Raw genomic sequence first — 17628 nt, 5'->3', positions numbered from 1 at the left:
TTAGGTATTACGTTTAGTTCTAATCACAGTAGATTATAATCTACTGTGCTTGAAAGTATACAAAATCGCTTCCTTCGCTTTATATCGTACAAATGGAATATCCCGCGTCAACGTCATACACTATATAAACCTTTATTAAACACTTTAAATATGAATAGTCTGGCAACCAGGAGAAATATAATTGATTTAAAGTTCTTATATTAAGTGGTAAACGGTATCATTAATTCTAATGAATTACTAAATTATCTTAATTACTATGTCTCAATGTCAAACAAGATCTACTAATACTTTTTATACGCAATTACATAGAACTATAATTACTTAATAAATACTTCTATTAATAAAATAATGAGGTTAGCTAATGATACACAGGTCGATTTTTTTAATTTTACCTTTTTATAATTATATTATTAATTATCACATGCAAATTATTTATCAATATTATAAACCTTATTTTTGTTAATTACTGTTATTATTTAATCTTAATTAATTATTCGCTATTTTGAATATTTAATATCTATTAATCTCACTCTGTTCACTTTTTTTTTCTATATGTTTAAATCTGGGCTTTGCCTGTTTGAATTAATAAAGTAAAATAAAAATAAATAATATTATGATGAGAGAGATTTAGTAGTATATTTACATCCTAAGGAACCAATTATTAATGTTTCGACAAGTTGCTTATTCATGACTATTCAATATTCCAGTGATATCTCAAGCTTGTTAAAAATAAACATAATTTAATACAGGTTTAACTTATAAAAATTGTTATTATTTTTAAATTTTAATATTAATATCCAATAAAAAAACAAATTAAATCCAGCAGTCCAAGGATTCAAATTATTATAGGTAAGTGTATTATATTTATATTAAAGTCTGCATGTATATGTGAATACATTATAGTATTAATCTAAATGTGAATATAACAATATAACACTTAATAGCTAACCAGTAGTCGCAATATTTCTGGAACACTATTACTTAAGTGTGAAACCTAATAAAATAGCAAATGTAGATTTTCGGAATTCAAAATATTATGAATATAAAATACTATCATTTGTAATATGATAAAAACTTTGTATTTAGTTTTAAATACAAATTCAAGACCGTACCACAAACTTTCTGTGTAATGAAATTAATCTTCTGATTCTATAACCACCAGGCACCAATACAACAATAAATATTGTTTTAGTTTTATGTCCATGAATATATTTATTCTGTCATAATAAACGGGAGAAATTATTAATTTTATAATTAACAATTCTGTTTACTATAGAAATGCAATTTGTGGTTAATTTGTTATTAACCAGCAATAACACAGTGATACCCATTCTACACATTCATTATCTAGAAGAAGACATAGGTTATTAGGTCTAACTTACCATAGTGACATAGTTTTATTAGCATTAACAATAGACAATTTTTCTTGTCACAGTAGAAGATAACATTTGATTTTATTGATTTTAACATTTCAAATATTAATTTGAAAAAGTTACGATAAATGACTATTTGTGTCATTTCGATTATTTGGTTAATAATATCAGTGTTATATTTATTTTCAATCTCTGGTTCACACAAAAAACAGCATATATAAAGCACAAAATAATTTATCTTTGTTTTGAAATAATCTTGGAGTAAAATCACCTATTAAAAAAATTATAGAAAATAACATTCATCGTTTCATTTTCTTACTTTTTTAACTAGATCATTTTTATTTTATTTTTTTGCATTTCTATTTGTTTACAGTCTTTGGCTTTACTGATCTTCAAGATCAAGTGCCTTTACTTTTGTTACAGTACTTCTTCACAATTCTCTGTCTTAGTGTTTTTCCACGTTTTTTGTACTTAATTGCTCCATATCTTTTTTTATTTTGTCCTTTTAACGCTTCTTAGGTCTGCTTTTTAGTCTGTTTCCTAAATAAGCGGCTGCGAGTACTGCTTCTCCTCACATTTCTTTTGATAAGTTTGATTGTAATAGCAAGGGTTTTGTTCTTTCTACCAATGTTCTATTTAATCTTTCTGCTAAGCCGTTTTGTTCAGGTGTGTACGGAACAGTATAGTCAACAACAATTCCTATAACTGAACAAAAATGTTTTAACTCATTGCTTATATACTCCCCTCCATTGTCACATCTCAATATGGACACTTTTAAATCAAAATATGCATTTACAGTTGCTTCATAATTTTGAAATCATTAAAACACTTGACTTTTATTTTCTAATAGATAAATAACTGAAAAACGGGTATAATCATCAGTAAATGAAAGAAAATATTTCTTACCATTCCATTTAATCGGTGATATGTTCCACACATATCACTGTGTACAATTTCCAACGGACGACGAGTCTGTAAAGACCTTGATTGAAATGGTTTTCTTGAGTGCTTACTTTCTACACATATTTGGCAGAAGTCCGGAATATCATTCTTGTTAAGATTTAGTCCAGTAACCATATCTCTCAACATCCATAAATAATTTTTATTTGGATGCCCCATCCTTTGGTGCCACAAACTCTCATCAAGATCAATTTGTGTATCAATACAATTATAGGCGTAAGTATTTGGTTTTAGAGAAAAAATAATACCATACAGAGTTTTCATTCTTAGTGCAACAGCAACTACATTTCCACTAGGTTGAGTGATTGTTGCAAAACCATTTTCAAACACAACTTTAAAATTCAACTGTTCGATCTTACCAACTGATAACAAGTTGTACCTCAAATAAGGTATATAGTATACGTTTTCAAATTTGCACAGAATTTCTTCACCATCAACTCTACTATAAGAAATTATTGTACCTGTCTTAGTGGCAACCAAGCTTTCCCCATTTTTGACAACTCCGATGTTCAGAGGAGTTTCCAGTTGCTTTATAAAGGAGAAATATTTTTTTTTGATTCACCAAGTGATCTGAACAACCGGAGTCAATGAACCAAAAAATTTCATTTGGCTTCTCAGTAGACTCCATATTTTCTCCAATTGAGAAACAAACTGCATCTTTATTTTCGCTGACTACATTATTTGCTGTTGACTTTTTCCAAAATTTCTTATTCTTTGAATTATTTTTCTCTCTAGCAAATCTTTTTTTAAATTTACATTCTGATACTCGATGACCAACTTTATTACATCCATAGCATTTAAATGGAAAACTACTATTACTTGTAGTCCCAAGTAGCTGTACTACTTTATTGAGATATATCTCTAGTGTTTGTTTTCTTTGCTTCTTCATCCAGCAATCTTCCTTTGACAAATTCAATTGTTAATTTCTCAATTGAAAGTGTTTCTATTGCTGTTACGATATTGTTTTATGTTTCTGGCATCGTCAACAGAAGATGACATACTATATCTTCTTTTTCCAGTTTTGCCCCACCTGACTTCAACTGTCTTATAAGCTCATCAAATTTTATAAAATAAGCTTCAAGATTAGTGTCATTTTCAGATTTTAGTGTAAGTAACCGCCGTCTTAGATAAAGTTGACTCGCTACACCCTTACGTTCAAAAGTCTGAACTAGCGACTTCCAGATTTCCTTTGAAGTTTCTTTGCCCATTACATACTCTGAGTGACTGTTAGCAACACATTGCACAATTAGAGACTTACATTTCTTGTCATCCTTTTGCTACTTCTCCAGCTCTACCTTTTGAGTTGAACTAGGCTCATTACCTGTAAGGCAGGTTCTAACTCCAAATTCTTCAAGAAGTGTTTCTACTCTAAATTAACAGTATCTGTTTGATACAGTACATAGCAATAGCATTGTGAACATTTGTAAACTATAATGCACAACTATGAAATTTGTTAGAAAAAAAAATTAAAGGAAACTTAAAACTTATAAAGATTTAATTACCCACTTACTTATATTTTACTAATTCCTGCCTGAGAATACTAAATTCTAAGAGGCTTTTCCCTATTTTATATTATAATTGACTTGGTTTAACAAAATTAATAATTAACCACTTTTTTCTTATATTCTACCATGATATCTAGGCGTCATTAATCATTAACCCTTTTCCTCTACGCCACTGGTACTTAGGTCAATAGTCTACAGTATTTTAGTATTGACTTAAAAACTTATCACAGCTAATCAGTAGCAGACTGATGAGTCTCATTGGAGCTCCCCAATCATCAATTATATTATATGCAATATAATAATATGAATAATTTTGCTCCTCCCCCCTAAAAAAAAATTAAAAAATCCTAAATCTGGCATCGCAACTAATTATACAAGCTTACAATTTATTTATTTTTGTAAAAAAGTTATGTCCTACCAACTATAATAAAATAATATATACATATTATAGATATTTTCCGGTAAAAATGTTTGAAACCATTAATAATTATTTTTCAAAACTTATTTTATTGAATCATCAATCATCTATCCAATTTGATATTTTAATAACCGATTTAAATGACTTACTAAATGTATCCAAGTTTTATAAAACTTATTTACCAAACAAATAACTAATAAAGACATTTACCATGTTGTCTATACATTTAGAAGATGATTAATGATACCTCAATTCCCCATTCTCACAATTTTATATTTTTATTTAGTATAAGTTCTATTTCAAGAAAAGTTGTAAGGGACTTCTACTTCAATAGTTTATTAAAAGGGCGTTATATCCGTATGGCCGTATGTGTTGTCTCTATCTTACTAACGTCTAACGTACATCATAGCTAAGGTGTTTCATTTACATTATTATTTGTTTCCAACTACGGTGGCAAAAAACACAACAGTGGCGATGAAGATAAAAAAAGTACGTGTTATACAAATTGACACTGCGTCAAGCACAATACCAGATTAAAACGGATAAAGTTAGAGGCACGGCATCGCTAGTCATTCATTCATTAATTTAATAATCTCTTTTTCTGAAAAATTACCGGCGGTAACAAACAAATTGTAAATAGTTCCACACCTAATGGAGTCCACATGTAGGTACTATTGGCATTTTTTCGGGATTCAAAGCTGACAGGAATTGGACTGTATACCAAGGACGTATGAAACAATATTTTTTAGCAAATATGATTCTAGAAGAAAGAAAAGTTCCACTTTTAATTACTTGCATGGGTAAACATGCATACATCATATTGAAAGATCTATGCGATCCCATTACACCGGCGAAAAGTACGTACGAACAATTATGCAACATTTTAAGCAGACAGTTCGCACCGAAAATTTCTATTTACCGAAAACGTAAGGAATTTTACACTCTACGTACAAATGCTCAAGAGTCTGTGAACGACTGGTACATGAAAATTAAAAATGCAGCTACACAATGCCAATTTGGATCGAACTTAATTGGATAGAACTCAATAGGATGGAAGGCTTGTACTGTACCTAGTAGAACAATTAGGTCAATCAGTTTATTTTTGTGTAGATCCAACAAATAAAAGTATACACAAGCGGCATGTAGATCAAATGATTAAAAGTGAAAAGTAGAAAAGAAGTTTTAGGAACAAACAATTTAGATGATTCGGATACCTTTGGGAAAGAAGACTCTAAGGGGGCAAAAGATAAAAACACTGACAGTAATAAAGTAACGAATTGTGTAACTCCTGAGCCCTGCTCTAATCGTTTTAAAAGGAAATGTATTTTACCTTTGAGATACAGAACTAATTAATTATTTAAAACAATATATACATTTTGTTCATTCTATTATTATTATTATTATTATTTTTGTATTATATAAAATATAATTACTCATTTTTATATTCATACATGTATTTCAAAATTAAAAGTGAAGTAGTGTTGTATCAGGTTATAGACACTGTCTGATATTGGCCAAATCTGGTGTCTCTGGCTTTGAACACTGTCTCCGGTGGGCGTAACATACGTTATCACTTAATAAATAATATCAATATTATTACAGCGAAGTATATTTTGTTATAATTTTGTTATTTATTTAATAATAAATCAGTGTCAAATAACAATATTACAGTAACACCTATTTATTTTACTAAGATTTATTAAAATACATAATAAATAATAATAAACATAATAAATAATTTGTTTCCGTTTTTATAATATCATAACAAATAGGGATACACATTACCAACTTCTAATCAGATTACGGATACGGTTTTAACTGTTGTTCTGTGGTTATAATGCACACAAACGCGCTCTGACGGATTTTGCCAAACGAGTGATAAATTAGATTATGTTCTTTTCACTTCGCTTGTTAGTTGTTTACGTTTTGCTGTCACGCTTTTTTTATATTTTAAAAACTTATTAAATAAACGTGTCTTGTTAATGTATATTTTACTTAAATAAATCAGCATTGAAATAAGGTGTTCATTTACATTATTGTGTGTTTCCAACTACGGTAGTAAGAAACACAACAATACTCAATAGCAAATTTGCGTTCAGCAAAACACGTTTTGTTGTGTTATCAAATTATATGGATCCCCATTAGCTTTAGCTGTAGACAGGTACGCAATAATTTAATATATCTGTAATTAATTAAATATTTTGAAGAAAAAAAATACTTCAAGAAAAAAGATAAAAAAAACTATTATAGATTTATATTTTTATATTATGTTTATTATATTATAATTTTTTTTGTTTTCTAAGTCTTTTCCATCTACAATAATATTATTATTATTATGCTATACGTGTGTTACCAACTTTTAATTTAAGATTCAATTATTTAGTATATTTAAAGGGTTATCTGCTTTATTATAGCATAACTGATTTTTTATTAGGCCCAATGTGGTGATATTTCAACTTTCACTAAAGGCTTCACTGAGAATACTTGTGCGGAGGCCCAGGAGTTATCTTTGTACACAAAATATTTTAAACTAAAATTCACACTTTGAGTTAAAAATCAATAATTAAATTATACTAGTATTAGTACAAGAAATATTTAATATATATACCTACTTATTCTATTTTTTAAATACGGGTAAAGGCATGTTGTCTTTTTTTAAAGACATATTGTCTACCTTACGACGCATTAAATTGAGTATTTGAGTTCCTATAAACTCAAACCATCTTTGACAGCCAGTTTAATGAATAATTATTGATTGCATATTATCTAGTGTGGATTTCATGTTGCATAAGGGATAAAAGGTTGTTTTTTGAGGCATATATAGTGGTTGCTTCTTAATATAATTGATTTATATTGAGGACGTTAAATTCCTCATATAGTATTTTGGTTGTGTATCTCCTATCTTTTTTATTTGCTACTTTAATTATTGTATTTTGGCATTTTTTTAGTTGTACTATAGTATTGATTATATATAGTTTTAATTTTAGGGGATATTTTCTAACTTGAGTGTAGAGGTGTTCCCTAAGTCGTATGGATTTAACTATCGCAGTAGTAGCCTAAGGCTTTAGTTTTATTTTTGTTTTAGAGAATATAGATATTTCAGATGAAGATAGTTTTTTATAGTTATTTATAGTTCTAGTAAAATAGTTTATAGCTTTATTTACATAAAAAAAAGTGTACTATTTCAGACCAATATTAAAGCTTATGATAATATTTTTTTGTTTTCTAATAAACCAATAGTTAAAAATTTAACACCGATATATAAAAGCAGATATAATAATACATTTATAATGGTACCCAATTTCTAATATTTGATCAATTAAGTTAATTTTTTTTGTCTTTGCAATTTTAATGTTGGTTTATGAGAAATAATTTTTTTTTAATGATTTATTTTATGTTATTGTTTTATTTTTTTATTTAGGTACTACCAACATTCAAGAATTTAAAATTTCAGATTTATTTAAATCAATAAAAAATAAATAATTTAATTTGAACAATAATATAATATCACAATAGAATTTATATTGCAATAGAATTATCATGGATTATTTCAGCCTATAATTTAATTACAGGTAAGAAAAAAAAAATTTATGTATATCATTTATTACCTACTGGTAACTTATATATAAATAATTAAAAATAAATTTAGGTTTTGATTGATCTTTTCATATAGTGATTTAAAATTAAAATATAAAAATAAATATCGACATCATATTGAAAGAATAACACTGACAATATGGTGAAACCATATAATGCGAAGAACGAAGATAATTACTTTCTTAATAATAAAAATAAAAATTCTACATTCGATTGCAACATAGAAATAATTTCAAGTGATGAAGAGGAAGATATAAAACCTCTTTCTAGTTTATTAAATATAGAAGCTAAAAAAGACTTATTGAAAGAGGTAAGATTCTGTTAAATTATTTTTTAAATATATCTATATCATAATTAATGTTTATAACTTTTAGTGCAAAAATAATCAAGATTATATGTTAAATATTTCTAATAATTCCAATAATATTAAAAGTGAAAATCATCCAATCAACAATGGAGAACAAAGAAAAATTGCACAAATTGTTCCATTAACTAATGATTCAACAATTACACAAAATCAAAATATTAAAAATGGTAGGTGTTTATAAATATATTTAAGTTTTAGAAAATATAAATTTAAAATACTTTTCTTTGGTAAAGAACCTCAAACAAGATTATTTGTTCAATCATGTAAGGAATTAGTTGTTAACAATAATATTACGTATATTGAATTATTACCATATGTTTCAGTAAATAAAAAAGCAAGAATTGATCATTACAATAGTAATTATCAAGGTGTGAACATTTCATTAGATACAATTAATCCAAAAGTCAAGAAAGAGAATGTTAATGTTACGAAAACATCTGCAAACATTGTAATTATAAATTATTAATACCTATGCATATGATTTTAATTACAGTGCTATACTATATTATAAGTGACTAGTTGATGTTAAATTTTTTATTGTTAGGGCGGTGAAAGCCAAGGTGCAGATTTAAAAAAAGAATTTGTATTGCATGAGGAAGAACTAAATCAGACTGAACAGATAAAAAATGAATATGATGAATCAGATTCTACAATAGAATGGTTCAGAGACTTATATTCAAGTGATGAGGATGAAGAGGAAGATATAAAACCTAATATTCCTCTTTCTCATTTACTAAAAATGGAACTTGAAAAAGACTTGTTCAAAGAGTTAAGATTCGGTTAACACGCTCACGGCAACGGCATAATTTAATTAACATATTATTATTATTATTATTATTAGTAGTAGTAGTAGTAGTAGTAGTAGTAGTAGTCTTTAAATTATTTAATTTACAAGTATTAAGAGACGAGGTTTTGATAGATTTAAATAGTTTTACATATTTAACTATTATTTTTTTAACAGTTTGTTTTTAACAATGTCATTACTCATAAGTATTATAAAAAAAAAGACAGTTTTATATATATATTTGTTTAAAAAGTAAAATAATATTATATTAAATATAATTAAAATTTTAACCTATTCATGTACGTAAATTTTAATAAGATTGTAAAAAAACATGTATAATAATAATGTATGAAATTCTGAATTAAAACAACAGTTATATTTTTGACAAGAGTTGACATCTACCGCCGCATTATATAAAACTATATATTCTTGTATGAACGAGCTCATCGCAAATTCAATTATAGTTTTGAAAACAAACTATTTTCTTCCAGAAATATATCTGCACTAACTAGCTAAGATATAGGGTATGTTTTTACTAGTTAATCACAATTATATGTACATGTCTACATAACGATTTTAAGATAATTATCTTGTTCATGCTTGAAACTGACTTAAATAGTGGAAGTTGAATACTCCTTACCTATGCTATTATCTCGACATAAAATTTTATAGAAAGATACCAAAGGTTTTTAATTATTATTTTTTTGTCATATAAATAATTAAATAATACTTAAAGCATTGTACCAGTGGCACACAGTTGTTAAATTTGAAATTGGTTTAACTAATAAATATTTTCATATGGTTAACTAATATTATTAGGTTGAGTATACTAAAAAGAATAAAAAACAAATGATAAAATAAAATAAAATAATAATCTTTGAAATCTTTCTAGTAATAATTTATCAATTAACAATATTAACGAAGAATAACAAATTTTGTATTTTTTCTTCTAAAAATTTATTTATTTAGAAATTACATCCATAAATTATAAAGATGCTTTAATGGTTTTTTTCTGTTTTGTCCAAAAATGTGGCAAGTTTAACATCGTTTGACGACAAACCACTTACGTCATGTGTGGATAATGTAACTTGTACTTTATTGTACACATTTAACCATTCAGGATGATGATTCATTTTTTCACTTTTTAATGCTACTTGAGTCATGAACCCAAATGCCTATATTAATAAAACATGAAATTAATAGAAATATCTAACATTTATACAATGTACATACTTAAATAAAGTCAGAGAATAAAAATTCTTTGTAAATAGCATCTCTGTCTTTTACTAATGACCATTGATTAGAGAATAATGGCTGGAGTAACTCCTCTCTCTCTTCTTTAGTTAATAGGCTTGGCTAATATACTACCGGTTTTTAACCTAGTGTCCCTGTGTCCTGAGAAAGTGTTTTGGGATAGTGATTTGTCACAGTTTTAAAATTGTACTCGATAAAATACCGATTTTCAATTAGGAGAAAACATCAACATCCTACAAAAAAAATTTGTTGAATTTAGTTTTTTTTTTGACGGGTTCAATGCAGCTGTGGAAAGTGTATTTTCACTCATATACAGCACATGGTTAAATTCGAGAACGGTTAAATCTTTTCTTATTATAAAAACTTGCTTCAAACATACATTTTGTGAAGCATTCTACTACCATATTTTATCTTTATAAATCTTTATTAAAACAAGTTCATGGATCAGCCGAATATTTAGTAAAATCTCCAGGAGAAACCCTGGACTCCAAAAGTTCCAAGAACTGATCAATGAATTATTATTATAATTTATTTTATTATTGACAGCCGTAAAATTCGATTGAAAACGGTTGTAGAACATAATTTATAAATAATAAGATAATATGAATAATAGGTTTTAGTATAATATTTCTTGCATACATAATTCATTATATATATATATATCCATTCAAAATGTCCCAGGTTCAGAGAAATATAATCTGATAACCCTAAAACTAGCCTATACTTTTAATAATTTTATATAATATATATATATATATATTTATATTGCATTATTGGTATTAGTGATTTCTTTTTCTCTTAGTGATACGGTAAGTTAAACTAATTTTTTCCAACAACAAACATAAAATATAGCTATTAATTATAATATTAATAGTTTTTAAATTTCACTTTGTATGGAAATTATGATTTAGGTATTAGGTAATATTGGAATGCTTTATAATGCTATAGTTAATATTTTTTGAATAATAAAAAAAAATGTATGTCACTTCACAATAAACATTTTTTTCAAATTCCATTAACAATAACTTATGAGGAAGCCTGAGAATTTTCAGATCTTAGCAATATACTTTTATTACGGCTTTTAATACTATATATTTTATTTTAACTGTAATTGGGGTAATTTATAAACAAAGTTATAAATAAATAGTAAAAAATGTATTCATTTCTGGTAAGTACCTATGAGAAATAATAAATATTATTAGTTATTAAATATTATTAATAATATGCATTTGTATTATTATTTAATTTATCATAAGTTTGTTATAGATACCTAAAATAATATTAATTTAATCTACAAAAAAAAATTGCAGTTTTTGTAATAATATATATTTATAATCTCATATTTTTAATAGAAATAATGTATCTCAGTATTTCATAACCTTTTTTGAATGATGAAACACTTAACATTTAATCTTTCTAGTAATAGCTGTAAAATAAAATAGTATTTGTATATACATTTTTTAAATTTTCATTTAACGATAATATTTTAGTATACTATTTATAAAAAATAACTTAAAAATTATTCTGGATGGTTATACACTTGTACTGCTAACTTTCTTAGAAATTGTTAAAGGCCAAAAGATTAAAATTATTAAAGTAGAATATTTGCTTATTTTATAAATTTGTTTCCACCAGTTAAGAACCACTGTCATGCTTAAATACTTGAAAACAGTAGATGTTATAAACATTATGTATATAATCACTAGGGCTCGGATTTATATGTATTTACGTTAGCAAAATATGTACATAAATATGTGCTAAAAAATCAAAATATTTATTTTACTAATATGATTTATTTATTAATATTTAATTATATAATATATCCATATGAGTTTCTAATGAAACAAATTATATTTTAAATAGTAAAATAATTTAAAAATAAGGTGTTACAAATTATAAAATAGAAATAAAAAAAGGTAAAAACAAAATAAAAATATTAATTATCTTGATTACAATTTATGATAACAGCCATTTTAAAATTTTGAAATTTAAAAGATCTTCAATTTGGTCGTAAAATTTCTTTATACTGACTAAATGATCTTTCGGCTTCCACTGATGTTATTGAACTGTATTGCATTTTGACTGCATGTCTGAAGGAGTAAGTTATATCTACCGTAGATTAAGTTCAATAATTGGTATTATTTTGTTACTATGTTGTACTTTTGGAAATTTGGGAAATGGTTTGTATTGAAAAATACAATTGTACATAATTAATAATTATTAAAAAAATCCTAAATGAACAAATTGTCAAAATATGTAGGAAAAAAATAGAATTACTGAGAAATATGTAAAAACATGTACTTATGGCAAAATATGTAAAAATATGTAAAATAAAATATAGTTAATTTCATTGGAAATCCCTTGAAACGAATCATCAAAATTATATAATACACAGAGAACATTAATATACAAATATTGTATTTCAAAACTACTTGTTTTGTACGTCAATTGTGTGAGAATTATAATTATATATAGTTTTAAATTGATTTTATAATTTTAACATATTGATGTTTTGTTTAAAAAAGACAATCCAACTCGATATAACATAATGAAATGAATAGAAACAGTGTATTATAAATTAATGTCAAAAACGTAGTACATGGATGGTGAATCCGTAGCATGTGTCCCAAAAATTCAAATACTTAATACTTTATACTTTACTTACAACTTTGTCAAGCAAATTAATAAATAAAGTATTGTTATTTCTTTTAAAATTAAATGTATATATTATACATTTACTAAATAAAACAATAAATAAATTTAAAGTAATAGGTACCTACATTTTTTTCTTATTTTTCTTATAATATATTTTATAGTTAAATAACATGCAGGAGAATAATAAGGTAATTTTTTGCACAAAACGTTAAAAAAATTAGCTATCCCTGACATAAAATAACTAAATGGACCATTTGCATTTTACATTTATTAATTATTTTAACCTTTAACGTTGAAGTAATTCTAAAATTAAAATAGAATATGTAAAGGAAATAAATTAAACACTATTTAATAGTTTATTAATTCTTTTATTATCTGCCAAGACAAAATAAAGTTAACAGTAATATTAGAATAGGTTTAAGTATATATATGATCTGGTGTGTTGAGTGATGTTGAACGAGTGAATGATTTGATTGAATATAGTTTCTTTACAATTAATTGTATACATTATTTGAGTGACTTCGGCAACATCAGTCAATGGCGTTTTCATTTGAACCTTTTAAATATAAACATCAAAATAAATATGTATTCAATATTAAAAATATATATGACTTACAGGGATAATAATATGTGTATTTGATATATTTCTAAATTTAAATTATTCCATAAAATCTAATTTCTCATATAAATATCATTTTAAAGTTCATCACAGGTGATTTAAAATGAATGCAATTCCTCAGTGTTTGTTAGGAAAATAAGTATATATGTTTATTATAAGGCACAAACTAAAGCAGGATTGTATAAAAAATTGACCAATATAATATAATGATTAAATAAAATTTAACGGACCAGATTTGAAGCACTAAATATTTAAGAGATCATTAGGTATTAGTTAATAGCCATTGGCCATTACTATTTATTTATTATATGTTTTAAGTGATTATTATACATATATGCAATCTGGCTCTAGTATTTTAATATTGATGTTTTAACAATTACATAAATAATATAATTTAAAAAATATTTATGTATTTAAATTATACATTACCCTGTTTTCTCAATAAACATTGAGGTCTTGGCGTCCAAAAATGTTGTTGATGAATAATTGTTATTTGTCCTCGATTGTCGTTTTGTATTGGATTAGATACATCAACACTCATTATGGGCAAACTCTGGTATTCATTTTTGTCTTCTAGAAGTTTCTTGAACCAATATCGCACAGGGATAAGAGAGTAACCCATTTTAAATTATTCTAATAAAATAATAGTTTCAGTGAATTATATGTACTAATTAATTAATTACTAACAATTTAATTTTATCACAGTTATGAAATAATATACATGTTGTTATTTAATTTATCTTATGCGTTATTGATTATTTAAGTCCATAATCGTTAATGCTATTAGGTTAATAGGTTATAGAACATTGATTTTTTTATTTAGATTGGGCTGATTCGGGATTATGTGTGTAGTATAAAAATTTAGATATTTTAGTGACTCTAAGAGAGCGCGGTATTTTGTAACCCGTAACGTACACAATATAACCACGTGGTTATCGACATGCACGTGGACAACTGCACATCCAAGATCACTTAAAACAGCAATTTTTGATCACATGACCCTCGAATTTACCGACAACTTTATTTCTTGAATTTAAGAGAAACAAGTTCAAGTTTTGTTAAGCTTTAAAAATAATTTTAAAAATATATTGTATTCGAGGCTCAATAACTGACCAACTTCATCGAAATAATAACCAATTAAACGACGGAGTAAAAAGGTGTTTGTTATAATTGCTAAGATGATAATTATAAACATTATATTATAATTTGAAATTATTATATGGTCTTCAAGCAAATAGCAATATCCCTTACGGTTGATATGAAAAAGAAAAAAGTACCGCACTTAAAACCAAAGTAATAAGAAACTACGTTGTAGCTATAAATATTATTATTATTGTCTAAAATGAATTAAAAAGTTTAAAAGTCGAACAATGGTATTAATCAATATACTACCTATATTAAAGCAAAGAAATACAATAAAACGAATAACATACCTTTCGGATAAAAACGTCGGCGAATGAACAAGGTGAAATACAAGTGTTCGAACGTGCAATACGGAAACGAATGACCAGTGTATACGAGCATATAATGACACCTACCCTAACCGGAATTTGGAACGCAAAGAGGGGCGTATTGGAGCGCTCGACGCGGTCAGCGGAGACGATTGCAATAGTTCGGCGTTTGACAGTGATCACGGGATGGGAGGACGGACCAACGCTGCAGAGAACAGTTTATAATATTAATTTATCAATATTACCTTTGGGTGATCGCATTGAATTATTGAATAATTATGATTATTCATTGACCGCCGCAAACTATTGTAATCGTGGTTGGTTTTTAATTTACAGTTTGCTTATTTCTGTGTATTACCGACATTGTCTATACATAAGTGAACCTATCGGGGCTAAGTAAATCGGGTCCATGACAATTTGTATACATTTTGAAACTTTGAAAGCGATAAGTTGAGTCCCGGGTATAAAAAGATAGTAGGACGTAATGTAATGAAAATAATTACCGTGTAACAATGAGATGGACTGAAGTTAGCCTAATATACCTATTATTTAGATTACCTTATCCTATAGGAGTGATTATTATCAAGAGGTTCGTAAATGTCTATTACATTAGAGTTCCACTATAAAGCAAACCTTGTTAATCGTATATGTGTAGCTGAATAATTAATTCACTGGTAGATAAATGATTTGATGGAAATGTATAACTTCTTACCTGTAGTAATATTTTATAAATGTTTTTATGCTATTTTTTGGAGTTCAAATCGTCTCTAGTATGTTAAATATTTATTGAAAAACAATTTTTACAGCGATTAATATAATTAAATATTGTTTTAGTGTAAATATTATATTGATGTGTATTATATTTTATCTTAATACTTTGTACATTAATTGTTATTTACTTATTCAGGGATGATATTTCTAATGCTACCTATAATTTAATATTTAATAAGACTGATAAGATTTTGATTAATGTATGACAAAGTAAATATATAGATTATTTGTAAAAGGCGGTTTACATACAATGTAAATATATAATTTATGTGTAAAAGGCGGTTCACGCATTCTTATAAGATTTTTCTTATGTAAATAGTGTAACTGTGAGAATAAAACATTTAATATTACTTATAAACTAGTATTATTACATTGTAAAATATTATGATATCACTTTATTGTCTATATTGTATGATATATTGGTATTATGTCAGTAAGTTAAGTCCCTGATATTAAAAGGTAGTAGAAAAGTTGGGTCCCGGCTATGAACCTTAGCGGTTTTAAAAACCTAAAACTTTAATATTTTATATTGATACAATTGTAATGAGTTAAAAATATGGTATATAATTATCATTAAGAGATAGTATTTTAAATGTTATTTATTTTTAATGTTTGTCTTTAACTCATCACCTTGTAAGATAAATTACGGGGTTGGGTAAGAGAGTTTTTCCTTTTGAATAAACTAATATATTTATAATATCTATTATATGAATTTTCACTTACCTTTCGGATGACTCGAGACTAAACTTGTAAGAATTTGACACAGAAAAATATCGTACATTTATTGATACAGTGTTGTGTAAGCGACAGAGCGCGGAATTGGTTGTTCTTTGCCCTTTTATAGACATTATAATGCCGCCTTTGTGATAGAATTTGGAGATTACGGCGTTGCTCATAATCAGTATCTTATTTATTAAATAGCCCATGTTTGTACAGCTGCAATGATTGTGATTATTTCTAAGTCTGAGGGTTATTGAATTAAGTAATTGTAATTTTATCTTATAGTTGATTAATTTAGTTCACAATAATATATTTTTGCTTAGTCTATGTTTGTGCAGCTGCACTGATATTTTATGAATATTTAAATAATGATATATAATAATGTATATATCATTACACAATTTATTTTTAAATAGTTCTGTATAATATAATATGATATTAATATGATTTTACTAATTTGTATTAAAATATAAATTTAATAACAAATATTTCAACGATTAAAAATGCGATAATATGTGGAATACTGGAATATATAAATCAAAATATAATTTCTTTAGTGTAACCTGGGTAGGTAAAACGTATATCACAGTGAAACATATCTCATGTTTTTCACCCATATTATAACAATATTATAAACCTATAAGTTACAACCTTCATTATTATATGATGTCTCTTTTGTCATGTTGAAATAAGTTGACATCGAGATTATTATTTTGTCCATATAATATTCAAGTGGTAGGTACGTAAGTGTATACGTTTATAATAAACATATTTTTTTCGTATAAATACGGTATATCGCTTTACTAAAAGCTTTAAATGTTTTATATTACCTTCGAAGACACCTGCACTATGAGGACGAGTTTGTTAAATGGCAAAAACCCGAACGATCTTATTTTAAGTTCGTATTTTTTGTTCAAGTACCGTACCTTTAAATGTTTTTTTTCACGGGTCTCATAGTTCCAAGTCATATATTATCATTATTAATTATTAATAGAGCTCGGAAGTTGATGCATTTTGCTTTTTTTTTTTTTGGAACTTATTAGACAAACCTCACTTAGACACAAATGTGTTTCATTAGCATGTGAATCTGAACAGCTAATTTTTATTTTGCATTTTTTTGCCTTTTGTGATGATTATTACTTTTTAAGTCATTT

The 17628-nt window shown here is 26.1% G+C and overlaps 1 protein-coding gene and 1 long non-coding RNA gene across 2 annotated transcripts; one reads left to right on the top strand and one right to left on the bottom strand.

The window, feature by feature from the left end:
- Positions 1–7992: 7992 nt before the first annotated feature.
- LOC132924720 (uncharacterized) lies at positions 7993–9301 on the top strand. Its single transcript, XM_060989163.1, has 3 exons — positions 7993–8163; positions 8489–8668; positions 8765–9301. Exons 1-3 carry the CDS (start codon positions 7993–7995, stop codon positions 9002–9004), a joined length of 591 nt encoding a protein of 196 aa, XP_060845146.1. The 3' UTR covers positions 9005–9301.
- A 4018-nt stretch (positions 9302–13319) lies between these two features.
- On the bottom strand, positions 13320–15022 carry LOC132926708 (uncharacterized). Its single transcript, XR_009661502.1, has 3 exons — positions 14966–15022; positions 13962–14165; positions 13320–13469 (listed from the first exon to the last, which is right to left on the bottom strand). It is a non-coding gene; the product is annotated as an uncharacterized LOC132926708 (long non-coding RNA).
- Positions 15023–17628: the final 2606 nt, after the last annotated feature.

This window comes from Rhopalosiphum padi, chromosome 3 (assembly GCF_020882245.1).
Source record: "Rhopalosiphum padi isolate XX-2018 chromosome 3, ASM2088224v1, whole genome shotgun sequence".
Lineage (NCBI taxonomy): Eukaryota > Metazoa > Arthropoda > Insecta > Hemiptera > Aphididae > Rhopalosiphum > Rhopalosiphum padi.
The sequence above is the reverse complement of the archived record's forward strand: the minus strand, read 5'-3'. Positions and strand labels throughout refer to the sequence as shown.